Source organism: Hoplias malabaricus, chromosome 10, assembly GCF_029633855.1.
Source record: "Hoplias malabaricus isolate fHopMal1 chromosome 10, fHopMal1.hap1, whole genome shotgun sequence".
NCBI lineage: Eukaryota > Metazoa > Chordata > Actinopteri > Characiformes > Erythrinidae > Hoplias > Hoplias malabaricus.
Window position 1 is genome coordinate 38,021,114 of NC_089809.1, and position 14,078 is coordinate 38,035,191.

Genomic DNA, 14,078 nt, shown 5'->3' on the forward strand with positions numbered 1-14,078 from the left:
TGTGTTTTCCAAGAGAGAAATAGCAGCTTTTAAAAACCCAACCCAGCCGTTGCATTGGTAGCTAAAATAAATTTTCCTATTTCAGTATGAGGCTCAAATTAGAAAAAAAAAAAAAAATGTGTTGGTTGGTATTGATCTGTTACCTCTATTGGCCTTTGTGTTACTCGATCTGCACCTTCATTTTATGTCTCCCATACTTTCCTAGTCTATGTGTGTATTAACATACTTCACTGAAGTACTTTTTTTTCTCTCTGTTTGAAGAACATTTCTCTGTTTGAAGTTTAATAGCTCTGTATTTAAAAACACCTGGCTGATATGACAATTTAATTTTTCATCAGTTTTTCATGAATTCATAAAATTAATAAAATCTAGCCGACACCCTGCTGGTAATTTGTTATTAAACTAACATATTACAATATAAATATATATTTCAGTGGTTTTGAAGACACCGCGACCTTTAAATAGATTAAGCCGCAATGAATGAATGAATTGATGTATTTTCTTTGTTGCTATACACATGTACAATGAGATTTAAAGCAACTACTTCCACAGTGCAACATGTACATAGAGTATGAAAATAAAGAACATATTTATGATGATGATTTTATCATATAAACTATTACACGACATGCGCTACACAGGAGAGACCCTTCTCCCGAACAATACCCCCCCCCCACCCCACACACACACACACACACACACCACACAGTGTTAAACAAGTAACTAATTAAGTTTTACTCTGAGTACATTTCAAATACACTACTTTTTACTTTTACTTGAGTACATTTTATAATTTTACTTGAGTAAAAAGTTTTAGTAGCTCCCGTCTGATTACTCCCCCGAACCATCACCGCCCGCACTGACCAGACACTCTTCTTACACATATTTATTTCCACTAAGTAACTCACTCATTCAGTCAAGCTAAAGTGACAAAAGCCTTCCATTGGGGCCAGATGTATCTTCAGGTTCTTCACAATCAGTTTCCAATGCACGTCACGCCAAACAGAGGACTGTGAGCTGGCATTTTTCATGTCACACAAACAGACACTTTCTGACCATGAAGCACTAGACACTGATATGTGTGTAATATGTAACACCCGTGTCATTAAAGCAAAGCTTTAGGGTTCTAATAGCAGCCACTGTGGAGAATATACAGCCTGTTAAACATGAGACAATCAGTGAGTGAATTAAAAACCATTGCTAACCATTTACAGCCTGGAATCAGCCTACAACCTGATACAACTGTTGACAATGGTGCTACAGCACAGAAAAAAGTGTGTTGTGTGTTTATGTACAACTGCTGTTCTGGAGTGGGAGGGAGTTTAAAGAGAGTTTTGGTTTCTAGCTGCACATGGTGGGCTGTCCTATTCTGTTCTGTTCCAGCAGTGTAACGTAACACAAGCAGCACACACACTCTCGTTTAGGACAGGCACAAGCAAGTTTTACAAGAATTGAGTAAATATGGAGATTCGAGGAGTGGGACTTTTACTCTGTGTGGTCTTTCTGGCAAACTCCACCCTCCAGCAGAACTCATCCAAGAAAAAGAACGGAAAGAAAGGTAAGTTTAAAACCACACTCTCAACTTTTCTCTGTGTAGCATTGTGTTCTCGTGTTCTGCAAAACACTTGAGTCATATCTAGGAAGTTCTTACTTTGTAGCCCAGTTCCCATCCTTTCCATTGTCTAAATAATCTGTGAATAAGAAGAATACATGTGGAGCATAGTTCAGTGTGGAGCATATTCTACATGGAACACTGTTGAGCAGTTTATTTTAAAAACATGTATAACTCACTGTTTGGATCTTAACCTCATGTGCTGACCACTGAGCCTTCAATTTTGCTAAATCACAAATGGTTCTGTGTTGTCTGGAATAAATCAGTAATTAAACTAATTCCAACAATTTTTCAAAATCTGTGTCATTCTGAGTGGTTTAATGAGATAGATTTATTTATGTAAATTATAGCAGGAGCCAGGGGTCAAGGGGTCAGCTCAGATATTAGAATTTTGCAACATCAAAGTATTTAGAATAATATGGAGAATAAATATTAAAAATAAGCACACAGTGTAAACACAACAATGACATGTTTTCTTTAGTCAGCTTTATTTTACTTGTAATATTCAGCCTGAAGCACAAATTTCACCACTCCATACAGATCAATAGTCAACAATTTACAACACAACCTTTGTTTTTAAACAATGAAAATTATGCATGAATTACAGTTTCCTCAATTTTTATTATGAATTATTTCTTTTTATTTTGTTTTATAAGCTTTACATTTGTTTTTAAAAAATATAAAGGAATCAACAATGCCACCAATGAGTCCTCCTACTGCTCCTCCTACTGCTCCTACCACTGGCACTTTACGTATGCTCAAGTGGTGTGCTAGCCAGGCTGCATATGTCTGATCGTTCTCAAAATCACTCTTCCCCTCCTCATAGCCCTCTTCTCTAGCTCTGGTCACCTCTTCCTCCAGTCTGTCACAGAATTCCTCTTCTGCCTGCCGCCTCGCCTCGTCCTCCGCTTGCTTCCTTATGTTTTCTTTGTCTGTTTCATACTTTTCTTTCAGTTGTTCAGTCTTTTTCTGCATCTGATTTTCATAAATCTGTTCTTTTCTTTTCATCTCTTTACTTAAAATGTCTCGCTGTTCCTTAAGTTTTTCATTCATCTCTTTTTTAAGTTCATTGTTACTCTCTGTTCTTATTTGTGCTTCTCTCTTTAGAAACTCTTCCTCTTTTTCTCTCATCTGTTTTTCCAGATTTTTTCTTTCCTCTTCCATGAAAATCTTCATCATCTCAACTTCAGCATCATGTTTGATTCTCAGGTCTTTTTTCTCTCTCTCTGTGTCCTGCTCTTTCTCCTTCAGGATTCGCTCCTGTTCTTTTTGTAGAGCTTCTTCTACCAGCTGGAACATCTCGTTAGTGTAGCACTTTCCTTCATTCTCTGCCACCATGGAGGTGATCTTCTCCAGTAGAGCAGTAACCTGGGTGCGATCTTCAGGTTTTCTGTTGTTAAACACATGGTATCTGTTGCCACACTGCTCTATAAAGTTTTTAAAGTAGCGATCAGAATTTTTAATATAGTCTTCAATGGTTATTTTCCTCAGATCATCTCCCCTGGTGAAGAGTACCATGGTGTATCTTCTAGCTTCATCACCAAACAGGTCTTGGATGATCTTCACTGCTTTCTGTTCTTCTTCTGTGAAGCGCCCGACTGAAACGATCAGCAGAAAGACATGTGGCCCTGGGGCTGCCATCGTGATGCACTTTACAATTTCCTTCCTGATTTCTTCATTAGAAACACTTGTGTCAAACAGCCCTGGAGTGTCAATCACAGTGACCCTTCTCTGACCGACCTCAGCTGATTCTCTCTGACACACACTGGTAACTGACTGAGTACCAAGTAACTCCTGGAAAACCTCTTTCCCCAGGATGGTGTTTCCTGCAGCACTCTTCCCCACTCCAGTCTTCCCCAGCAGCACAATCCTTACATCTCCACCACCTGCAGAAAAGGAAAGGTATAAATAAACACTGTATGGCTGAAGTTAATGTAGCTGTTTTACATAAATACATTCAGTTACTTGGGAAATCTCAAAGCTGAAAAGTTATTTCATGGATTTGCAGTGGAACGTAGCTGGTGATGTTAAGCCATCATTATTTTTGAAAATCATTCATTATCTGTAACCGCTTATCCAGTTCAGGGTCGTGGTGGGTCCAGAGACTACCTGGAATCATTGGGCACAAAGCAGGAACAAACCCAGGAGGGGACACTAGTCCTTCACAGGTCGACACACACTCACACATATTGACACTTTTGAGTCACCAATGCACTTTCCGACATGTGTTTTTGGACCGTGGGAGGAAACCAGAGCACCTGGAGGAAATCCACACAGACACAGAGAGAACACACCACACTCCTCACAGACAGTCACCTGGAGAGGGACTCGAACACACAACCTCCAGGACCCTGGAGCTGTGCAACTACGACACTTACCTGCTGTGCCACCGTGCTGCCCTTATTTAATTTTTATGCACAGAATATAGATGAGAACAGATTTGGAATACTGAAGTGTTTTCTGTAGAGTTCCTTATTGACATTAGATGTTACTCACCTTGTGTCTGATTTTTTTTTTTTTGTAGAAAATTGATTGTATTCTGCAGCTCTTCATTGTCAGACTTATATTTCAGCAGAGCTTTCACATGTGCCTCCAGATACTCAGCTGTTGTGTAGAAGCTTCTATTGTTTTGTTCCAAAATCTTCTCCACCTGATCCAAAAGCTTCAGACTGAAGTCATCATCTGAAGCAGAAACATACCCACTGAAGGTCTCAATAATTCTTTTAGAGCCATCATCTAAGTTGCCTGTTTCTTGTTGAGGTTCTTTAGCGATTACTGCCATGGTGTGGTTTTTGAAATTGGATCCAAAGACCCTCTGGATCTTCTCCATTTCTCCCCTGTCTTCATCAGTGAGAGGACCTTCAGGAACGATGAGGAGAAAAGCATGAACTCCAGGATCACAGCAAGAGACACAGTGGAGTGCCTTCCTCATCATGTCCTCCTCCGAGAGCTCAGTGTTGTAGAGAGCTGGCAGCTCCACCAGAGAGATCAGACGGCCACACAGTTCTCCCTCCTTCCTCACACACTCTGAGCTGGACTCTGGACTGGACTCTCTCTGACCCAGTATGTGATGTGATATGGAAGACTTCAGTTCACTGTTACTGCCACAGACAACCAGGTTCAGTCTCTGAGACACTGAAAGAGAAACAGTAATTATAATCATACACCAGAGAAACCCTAAGGGTACCGTCTTTGATCTGATCAGCAAACAGCTACCCTTAACAACTACGGTTACTCACTGAGCCCAACACGAGTACCCAAACCACCCACTGCATCACTAGCTCTTCACAGGGATCATCAGGTAGAATATATCCCCTTTAAATTGAGGGTGCCAATAATTTTGTTCAGTCCATTTCTGGATTATTCTCAGCGCTGCGGTGACACTGATGTAATGGTATGTTAGTGTGTGTTGTGCTGGTGTAGAGTGGATCAAATACAGCAATGCTGCTGAAGTTTTTAAACACTGTTCCCACTCACTGTCCACATAATTAGAAACACCTGCTTCATTGTCCACCTTGTAGATGCACATTACTAAACATACCACTATAGACCAGTCTTTTGAGCCTCACATTCCTGGGTCTAAGACATAATGAAAAATTAATTAGGTAAAAGTAATTAGGAAATATATTTTACATTAATAAAATAGTACTCACATTTTTCCTTGATATTCATTTCCTCTTTTAGTGGAGTACTGTTCTTTTTCCATGTGGACTTTTCAAACATTTCCACCTTAAGGTAATCCCCACCATTCTCTTCCACCATCTTCCCCATCATCTCCACAATGGCAGAGGGACTGGTTTCACTGTTAAACTCTACATGTCTGTGGCCCCATTCTGCAATGACCTTCTGAGAGACGTTTTCCTCAGGAACTACACCGGGGCCTGACAGGTTTTTTGTGGTTAGCACCAGGGTGTATTTACAGGCTTCTGCTGAGAGAGAACTGAGGATGTGGTTCAGCCTGTATCTATCTGCCTTAGTGAAGTTGTCTGGCTGTAGAACCAGTGCGATTAGATGAGGTCCAGGAGCACACAGAGACACACACTGCTCCAGTCTCTGGATCAGCTTTTGAGAGAGTTGAGTATCGAACAGGTGAGGAGTGTTGATGAGGGTGATGTATCTTCCCTCCACTGTTCCTCTGGCTCTCTCACTCTGCTGCTCTACTGAAGGAGGGGGTTCAGCATCAAACACAGCTCTGTTCAGGATGAAGTTTCCCACTCTGCTGAGCTCTGAGCTGTTCTTCCCCAACAGAACAACCCTGAGATCAGACTCTAGACGAGGAAGGAAAAATACACAAACTATGAAAATAATCTTGCTATAAATATATTTTTATATGAAATTTTCATAGACAGTGTGCATTCAGCACTGTTCTTATTACATCTATTTATTAATTCCTTTATTTGTTGGTCATCATAGAATTATTAAACATACCAAAAAAAAACTTTAAAAAAATACATGCTTCTGTGATGGACATCATAACAAATGTCTGGCAATGCATTGTTTGTTATGACACTTATGCTCTTTTAACTCTTTCTTTCTAGGTGTCAGCACTGACCTTGTTCTGGCAGTTGTCTGAGCTCAAGAATTTTTTTTCAATCTAATTTGTACTAACAAGAATACAATCTCCAACCAAACACAAAGCACTTTTGTAAGCTGCTTTGGAGCGTATTGTGGCATCCACCATGTATTCTGTTTCATAAAAGAGAGCAATAAAATGTTCCAAGAAACAATGCAAGGTCTGCGTGGTACTCTTACTTCTGCTTGCACGCCACAGTATGCTAAATGCTGTAAATGTAAATGTCTTGACAATGTGGTAGAATGAGTTGATTTTAAGCCGTGCTGGGATCACAACATGTTTAGATCTTTACAAAATAAAATAAAATAGTTTTGTGTCAAAACTGGAAATCTGTTATTGTGCTTTTGTCAGTTAAACACAGCATTAAGAACATTAATAAATAACAGATTCTTGTTTTATTGCATTTTACAAAATGGAAGCAAGAAAAATCCTCACCACATGTTTTGTATTTTACAGATGGCGTAAATATACAACTGCAGATGCAAAATCACATGCTTTAAAATTATTTTGAAGCTTTAAAACAAGTTTAAATGTTGTTTGTTTGTTTTTGTACTAAAATTTTTGAAGACTGAATGTGGACTTTTTTGATTTTGAAGACTTTCTGGAACTCTACACACCAGAAACATGAGACAGATCAGATGCTTTGTTTACTGTAAAACCAGCAACTGGCCCTTTTTTGCTGATGCTTATTTGAGATTAATCCAAAGTTATGTAAAACTTCAAAATCAAATAATGTCCAAAACAAAAATTTTGTAACTTTTGGAAAATGTTTTTATTGGTTTGAAAATAATGTGATTTTTAACATTAATTTAAAGGTTTTAAAAGCATCTGGATGTGCACCTGTTGACAAAGAACAATATAGCTCTCAAAATAAATAAATAAATAAAAAGTTTCAACAAATTTCACAAACACAGTCTAAACTGAGGAGAATCTAAGTCCCTTAAATGTATTTAATGGATATTATTTTGATTTAGATTTACGTGTAAGGTAAAGGGATGAGATTTTACATCCATTTGTATCTCCTTATTTGAGACTTACATTATTATATGATTACTTTAATTATTAATTAATTATTTACATTAATTAATTATTAATGTAAATAATATACACAATTGTCATTAATCATATAATAATATTAGTACAGATAGAATATAAGGAAGACAGAAGAGCTTGACTTCCTTCTTCTGAAAACTTGTTGTATCTAATGTGTAATACCCACTTAATATTTTACAGCAGCAACGGTAGCGAACAAAAAAGTAAACAAAGCAGTGTTACTTCACAGATATCTTTCACATTTGTTCACGCACGGCTCCTGTCATTTTAAACATATCTACACAGTAAATATCTTTGTTAGCACATACACAGTAAACTCACCAGTGTTGACACTAATAGTGTTGATTTAACGCTGGTGAATTTACTGTGTAGAATTAACATGATTTAACTAGAAATGTCAACATCATGTAACTGTTATATAACCCCGTTTCACAGGGGTGTGATGCTTACCTTCTTTACTCGACGCCATTTCGTGTGTAGAAGCAGAAAGTGAAAGTAAAATGAAGACGTTTCTGGTAAATTCAAAACCCCCACTTCAATCAGAGGTAGCCAGCAGCCAGATAAGTACTTTCCTTCTTTCTCATAAAATCAAAGTGGTTCTTACTGTTTTCTCCTGCACTAACACGGCCCTTACAGTAGATCAACATTCACAATAATAATAATAAGTTATATTTATATGGCGCCTTTCTAATACCCAAGGTCGCTTTACACAAAGAGGAGGGGGAGGGGAGAAAAAAACAAAACAAAAAACAAACAAAAAAAACAAAAACAAAAGAAGATTATAACAATTATAATAATAAAAATAAAAATATAGAGGAATACACTTATGCCTGCAGAGTGCAGAAGTACTGAGAGAAGAGATAGGTCTTTAGCTGGGTTTTAAAGGCAGAAAATGAAGAGCAGAGATGAAGACTTTGTGGTAATGAATTCCAGGGCTTGTGTGCCATCAGGCTGAATGATCTACCACCAGCAGTAACCAGTTTAAATTTTGGTACTGACAAAAGACCGCTCTCAGAGGACCTCAGTGATCTAGTAGGACAGTAGGAGTGTAAAAGTTCAGAAAGGTCGGCTGGCGCCAGACCGTGCAGAACTTTGTATGTGAGCAGGAGAACTTTAAACTGAATACGGAGTGAGACAGGTAACCAGTGGAGCTGATGAAGAACAGGGGTGATATGAGCTGATTTTTTAGAATAAGAGAGGACCCGAGCAGCAGAGTTCTGAACACACTGAAGGGAGTGTATGGTCGTAGAAGGAAGGCCAATGAAGAGAGAATTACAATAGTCTAAACGGGAGGAAATGAAAGCATGGACCAGAATTTCAGCGTCCTTAACAGAAAGCAGGGGACGAAGGCGAGCAATATTACGTAGATGGAAGAAGGATGTTTTGGTTAGGGCCTTAATATGAGGTTTGAAGGACAGGGAGGAGTCAAGAAGTACACGTAAATTGCGAACAACTGGAGAGGTTTTTACAGCCACACCATCAAAGTTCAGTGTGATATCAGAGATTTTTGAAAGAGTGGACTTGGGGCCAGTGAGGAAGACTTTTTTCTGTGTTGAGTTTCAAAACGTTGGCGTGCAACCAGTGTCTCAGATCCTGAATGCAGGAAATAAGGGCAGAGGGGGGCAGAGTGGAGGTATTTTTGGTGCTCACGTATATTTGAGTGTCGTCTGCATAACAGTGATATTTAAGACCATGGCTGTGGATGATCTGACCAAGTGGCAGCATGTATATGATGAATAGTATAGGGCCTAGGACTGAACCTTGGGGAACACCTTGTGTAACAGTGCTAGGGGAAGATCTGTGTGTACCAAGAGCAACAAAGTGAGATCTATTGGTAAAGTAAGAGATGAACCAGGAAAGTGCTGTGTCAGTTATGCCAATAGCTGAGAGACGAGAGATGAGTATGCTGTGATTAACAGTGTCGAATGCTGCACTCAAATCTAAGAGAAGAAGGATACTGAGTGCACCAGAATCAGTAGCGAGTAGGATATTGTTTAAAACCCGCAGAAGGGCTGTCTCAGTACTGTGTTTTGTGCGGAAGCCAGACTGAAAAGGCTCAAAAAGATTATTGTCCATCAGGAATGACTCTAACTGAATGGCCACCACCCTTTCTAACAGCTTAGCTAAAAAGGGGAGGTTAGAAATAGGTCGGAAATTATCAAGGTTGTCTGTGTTCAGACCAGGTTTTTTGAGAATGGGTGTGATGGCAGATGTTTTAAGACCTATGGGGACATAACCTGAGGCAAGAGACATATTAACGAGATGGGAAATTGGGCTGGATATGATGGCGGAATATTTTTTAAGAAGTGGGGTAGGAGCAGCATTGAGGAGACAGGTACAAGCGTTGGAATTGACTATAAGCTCTGATATAAGCTCTGGATAATGGGAGAGAAATTAACCAGGGGTTTATGAGCTGGGCTCAAATGGAAACAATGCTCAGGTGAAGAAGGAGATGAGAGGAGCTGATGGTAGATTTTAGCAATCTTGTCATTAAAAAATCTATGGAAAACTTCACATTGCTCAGCAGTGAAGTTTGGTTTACTCACAAACCAAAGAACAGAACTTGGGCTCCAACACAATGATTCTGAGTTATAATAAATACAACATTATAAGTTCTCCTAATTCACTGGATGATTATAACGCCATTAAAGAGCCAATAACACTGAATCCTTATTTCATTGTCCTCTGTGCTTTTGCCACATTATGTGTTGTCAATGTTGAATTGCATATTTTTAAATAATAAATAAGAATAAAAAAAACTATTAGAAAAATAAAACATCAATTGGCAGTATTTCTTTATTAAAAACAGCTCCTTAAAGAAAAATTTTCTAAATTGCAAATTCAAATGGGTCACTTTTAAATGGTGCAATAGGTAGTTTCGCTGTCACACACTACATCAGGGCCATGAGGAGTTTGGTGTGTTCTCCCCTTGTCTGGGTGGGTTTCCTCCGGGTGTTCCGGGTTCCTCCCACGGTCCAAAAACACAGGTTGGTAGGTGGATTGGCGAATCATAAGTGTCCATAGGTCATAGGACATGTGTGTGTGTGTGTCGCCCCCTGCAGTGTGTGCTCCTGCTTTGCACTCAGTAATTCCGGGTAGGCTCTGGACCCACCGCGACCCTGAACTGGATAAGCGCTTACAGACAATGAGTGAATGAGTAATTTTACTATATGTAGAGACTACACACAGTAAAATCACCAGTGTTAAATCAACACTGTTAGTGTAATAATTTAACATTCTCAGTGTTAACACTAAAAGTGTTGATTGAACACTGGTGAATTTACTGTGCACTCAAAAGTTTTGGCAGCTGCTATTACAGGGAGAACTTACACAATATTTTGAAGGTAATTCCTAATATGTTGTGTTTTGCTTCATGATGTTAATGTGTAAAACATGTGTGACATTCATATTTTATTAGAATTATTTAACACAGAGTGAATTAAAAACCATAGTTAACCATTTACAGCCTGGAATCAGCCTACACCTGATACAACTGTTGACAATGGTGCTACAGCACAGAAAAAAGTGTGTTGTGTGTTTATGTACAACTGCTGTTCTGGAGTGGGAGGGAGTTTAAAGAGAGTTTTGGTTTCTAGCTGCACATGGTGGGCTGTCCTATTCTGTTCTGTTCCAGCAGTGTAACGTAACACAAGCAGCACACACACTCTCGTTTAGGACAGGCACAAGCAAGTTTTACAAGAATTGAGTAAATATGGAGATTCGAGGAGTGGGACTTTTACTCTGTGTGGTCTTTCTGGCAAACTCCACCCTCCAGCAGAACTCATCCAAGAAAAAGAACGGAAAGAAAGGTAAGTTTAAAACCACACTCTCAACTTTTCTCTGTGTAGCATTGTGTTCTCGTGTTCTGCAAAACACTTGAGTCATATCTAGGAAGTTCTTACTTTGTAGCCCAGTTCACATCCTTTCCATTGTCTAAATAATCTGTGAATAAGAAGAATACATGTGGAGCATAGTTCAGTGTGGAGCATATTCTACATGGAACACTGTTGAGCAGTTTATTTTAAAAACATGTATAACTCACTGTTTGGATGTTAACCTCATGTGCTGATGTATTCAGAGACTGCTAACAGTGCTGCCATTGAGGAGCTGAGGAAAAAGATTGATGAGATTGTGCAGGAGGTGGGTCTGCTGAAGGAAAAGCAAGCTCTACAAACAGGTACCGAACAAGCTCTGTAAAATATGTTATTGTAACTGTAACTCACTTACTCACATACTCACTCACATTTAAGAACCGCATCACAAGTGAGTACTATTCAGTGCTTAGCACCAAAACACAGTCTTTCTCATTGTTTTGGCTTTTCTTCAAATTTTTACTATCACCACTGACCCATCGATACGGCTAGATCTCAAAAGGTTCCCTACTCCCTACATAGTGCCCCGCAGATATCAGGTATTCTGAGTGGTTTGATGCTATTGGTTTCTTTACAGTGGTGATGATGGCTGTGATGTCACAAACCTAGATACAGGCACTTTGTTTACTTCCAAAATCAACTGAACAGTACATTATGGGAAATCTAAAACAATGTCATTTATTTGGGAAAAACATTGACCCCTCCACTGTGAATGTAGTTATACAAACACATTTTAGATTAAATCCAGATTTACAAACTACTGTGAAATGTCATTAGACCTCAGGAAAACCTTCAGTAATGTTTTAGTGTAAAAACTTTAAGTGATGTAGATTTTATTGATATTAAACTCCTCAGACATCATTATTATCAACACTTTGAAAAACCCAAGTTTTTAGCTTTCTACGGAACATCAAACTCTGAATGTCTTTATCTCTTTTTTAATTTTGCAGACGTTTAGAAATGTGTGTGTAATTCCTTTTATTGACTTTCACTTTCTGTTACAATGTCCCACAAAGAGCCATTTATGATTTACATAATGCAAAGTTGCCATAAAGCAGTTGTGCAATTGTTTGGGCACCCCGTATCAGATTGATTTAGTAAGATAAAAGTTCACGCTCTACACACAGAGCATCTCTTTACATTTTAACTAACTGCTGTTTTCTTTCTGAATTTAGTCAAATATGAAATGTGTCCTGTGCCAAAGTTTTTCTATATGGTCAAATGGTTTGTGAACATCTGAGTATTAACAGGCAGCTTCTACTCACATTTACATTAGATTTGATATCATCCAGCTATGACAGCATCAGTGAGGTCAGGAAATGTTGCTAGGTGATTAAATCTGGATCACAAGCTACTCCAGTTCATTTTGAATATACTCCCAGTGCTGGGGAGCTTTATAGACCTCTAGATGATGCTTGGCATTGGATATGATGAGATTAGGCTCTGATTCTTCAGAGCATCCCTTTCTAATTCATGTTTTTTCTGTGGAGATAATAAAAGCTTTGCCTGAACAGTTGAACATCTGTGTCCAAAAAGAGTGCACCTTAAAATTAAATAGATTAATTATAATTATAATGTGTCTCTACAAGTTTCGGGAAGTGGCAGTGAACATTAAACTGAAAAAAAAATAATTTCCCGTTATATAACAGACTCCCTAAGCCTGATTTTCACTACTATTTTTTATAAATGAGGCTGCAGGTACGCTGTACTTCTGAGCTAAATTTATCCATCTCCATCCTTCAAACCACATGAAACTTCCCCTCATTGGATTTATGGGATGTTTGGAATTCAGCCATGTGTGCTGTGTGTTAGTCATGGGCTGATTACCATCACATGGCATTTTGGGGCTGTTACAGGTTTATGATGTGGAAGTTGTGATAGCTGTGGTATGCGGTCAGCATCTGTCTTTTGAACGTTAATGTGGGGGTTGTCTGTTTCTCTTATGAGTTCAGTTTGCCTGAAGGGGATCAAGGTTCCAGGCAAGTGTTTCCTGGCCGACCCGGTGAAGAAGACCTTCCATGTGGCCAGCGATGACTGCATCGAGAAGGGAGGTACCCTCAGCACCCCGTTGACCGGCGACGAGAATGACCAACTCTACGACTACGTCCGGCAGACCATCGGGCCAGAGGAGCACATCTGGCTGGGCATCAACGACATAGTGAAGGAGGGAGACTGGGTGGACAAGATGGGCACCACCATTCGCTTCAAGAACTGGGAGACAGAGGTGACCCACCAACCGCACGGCGGACGCAGCAAGAACTGCGCCATCCTCTCCAACCCTGCCAACGGGAAGTGGTTCGACGAGAGCTGCCGTGCTGAGAAGGCCTCGGTGTGCGAGTTTAACATCGTCTGAACCCTAATGTGTCATCAGTGTCTTACAGTTTCCTTTATAATTATCAGAGGATGGATTGTTAGTATTGGTGCATGATGAATATCTACTGCTATGTTTACTGCATCTGTACTCAGCTCTTCAGCCTAAAATCTAGCTCTAGACTAAGGGAGGTCTTGGAAGCACAGATGGAAGACCATATAATGAAGATGGAACTCATTTTTGTTGTGATTGTGCTTGAGGCAATAGTAATAGCTTTAATTTTGGCACGTTGTGAAATGCTCATTTAAACAGAAAACAGTGATTTATTATGTGAATGGAGTTAAACTGAAAAACATACAATTAAACATTTAATGAAATCAGACTTAACTCTGGTACATACAAGTCTACAAGTCTGGTACATATAAAACTGTAAAATTGTATTGATCACCTAAGGGAAATTAGTGTAATTTGCATGTTACCGCATGAATTTTCTTTTGAACAATACTCAATACTCAAACAGTCATTTGGGGACTGAAGTTTGGAAAGTAGAACTGTTTACAGTTTTTCCATTATACAAATCTACACTTGAACTAATAATGTATATGACATCTTTTTTTTCATAATTCATTACTCTTTCATCTGGAGACAGGTCTGAAT

The 14,078-nt window shown here is 39.1% G+C and overlaps 2 protein-coding genes across 2 annotated transcripts; one reads left to right on the top strand and one right to left on the bottom strand.

The window, feature by feature from the left end:
- Window positions 1–2,098: 2,098 nt before the first annotated feature.
- Window positions 2,099–7,712, bottom strand: LOC136708083 (GTPase IMAP family member 8-like). The gene is made up of 4 exons (XM_066682345.1): window positions 7,689–7,712; window positions 5,266–5,880; window positions 4,109–4,747; window positions 2,099–3,498 (listed from the first exon to the last, which is right to left on the bottom strand). The coding sequence occupies exons 1-4, from the start codon at window positions 7,705–7,707 to the stop codon at window positions 2,252–2,254; spliced, it is 2,520 nt and encodes an 839-aa protein (XP_066538442.1). The 5' UTR covers window positions 7,708–7,712; the 3' UTR covers window positions 2,099–2,251.
- clec3ba (C-type lectin domain family 3, member Ba) lies at window positions 3,418–13,479 on the top strand. Its single transcript, XM_066682347.1, has 4 exons — window positions 3,418–3,514; window positions 10,876–11,047; window positions 11,317–11,415; window positions 13,063–13,479. The coding sequence occupies exons 2-4, from the start codon at window positions 10,951–10,953 to the stop codon at window positions 13,461–13,463; spliced, it is 597 nt and encodes a 198-aa protein (XP_066538444.1). The 5' UTR covers window positions 3,418–3,514; window positions 10,876–10,950; the 3' UTR covers window positions 13,464–13,479.
- Window positions 13,480–14,078: the final 599 nt, after the last annotated feature.

Bases quoted from the DNA above. Each gene is read 5' to 3' on its own strand.
- LOC136708083 (XM_066682345.1), bottom strand. The intron at 4,748-5,265 runs GTGAGTACTATT...TTTCTCTTTCAG, and splicing joins AATGAATATCAAGGAAAAAT to TGTCTCAGAGACTGAACCTG. The intron at 3,499-4,108 runs GTGAGTAACATC...CCTTTTCTGCAG, and splicing joins AAAAAAAAATCAGACACAAG to GTGGTGGAGATGTAAGGATT.
- clec3ba (XM_066682347.1), top strand. From the start codon at position 10,951: ATGGAGATTCGAGGAGTGGGACTTTTACTCTGTGTGGTCTTTCTGGCA. The intron at 11,048-11,316 runs GTAAGTTTAAAA...TGATGTATTCAG, and splicing joins GAAAAAGAACGGAAAGAAAG to AGACTGCTAACAGTGCTGCC. The intron at 11,416-13,062 runs GTACCGAACAAG...TTATGAGTTCAG, and splicing joins AAAGCAAGCTCTACAAACAG to TTTGCCTGAAGGGGATCAAG.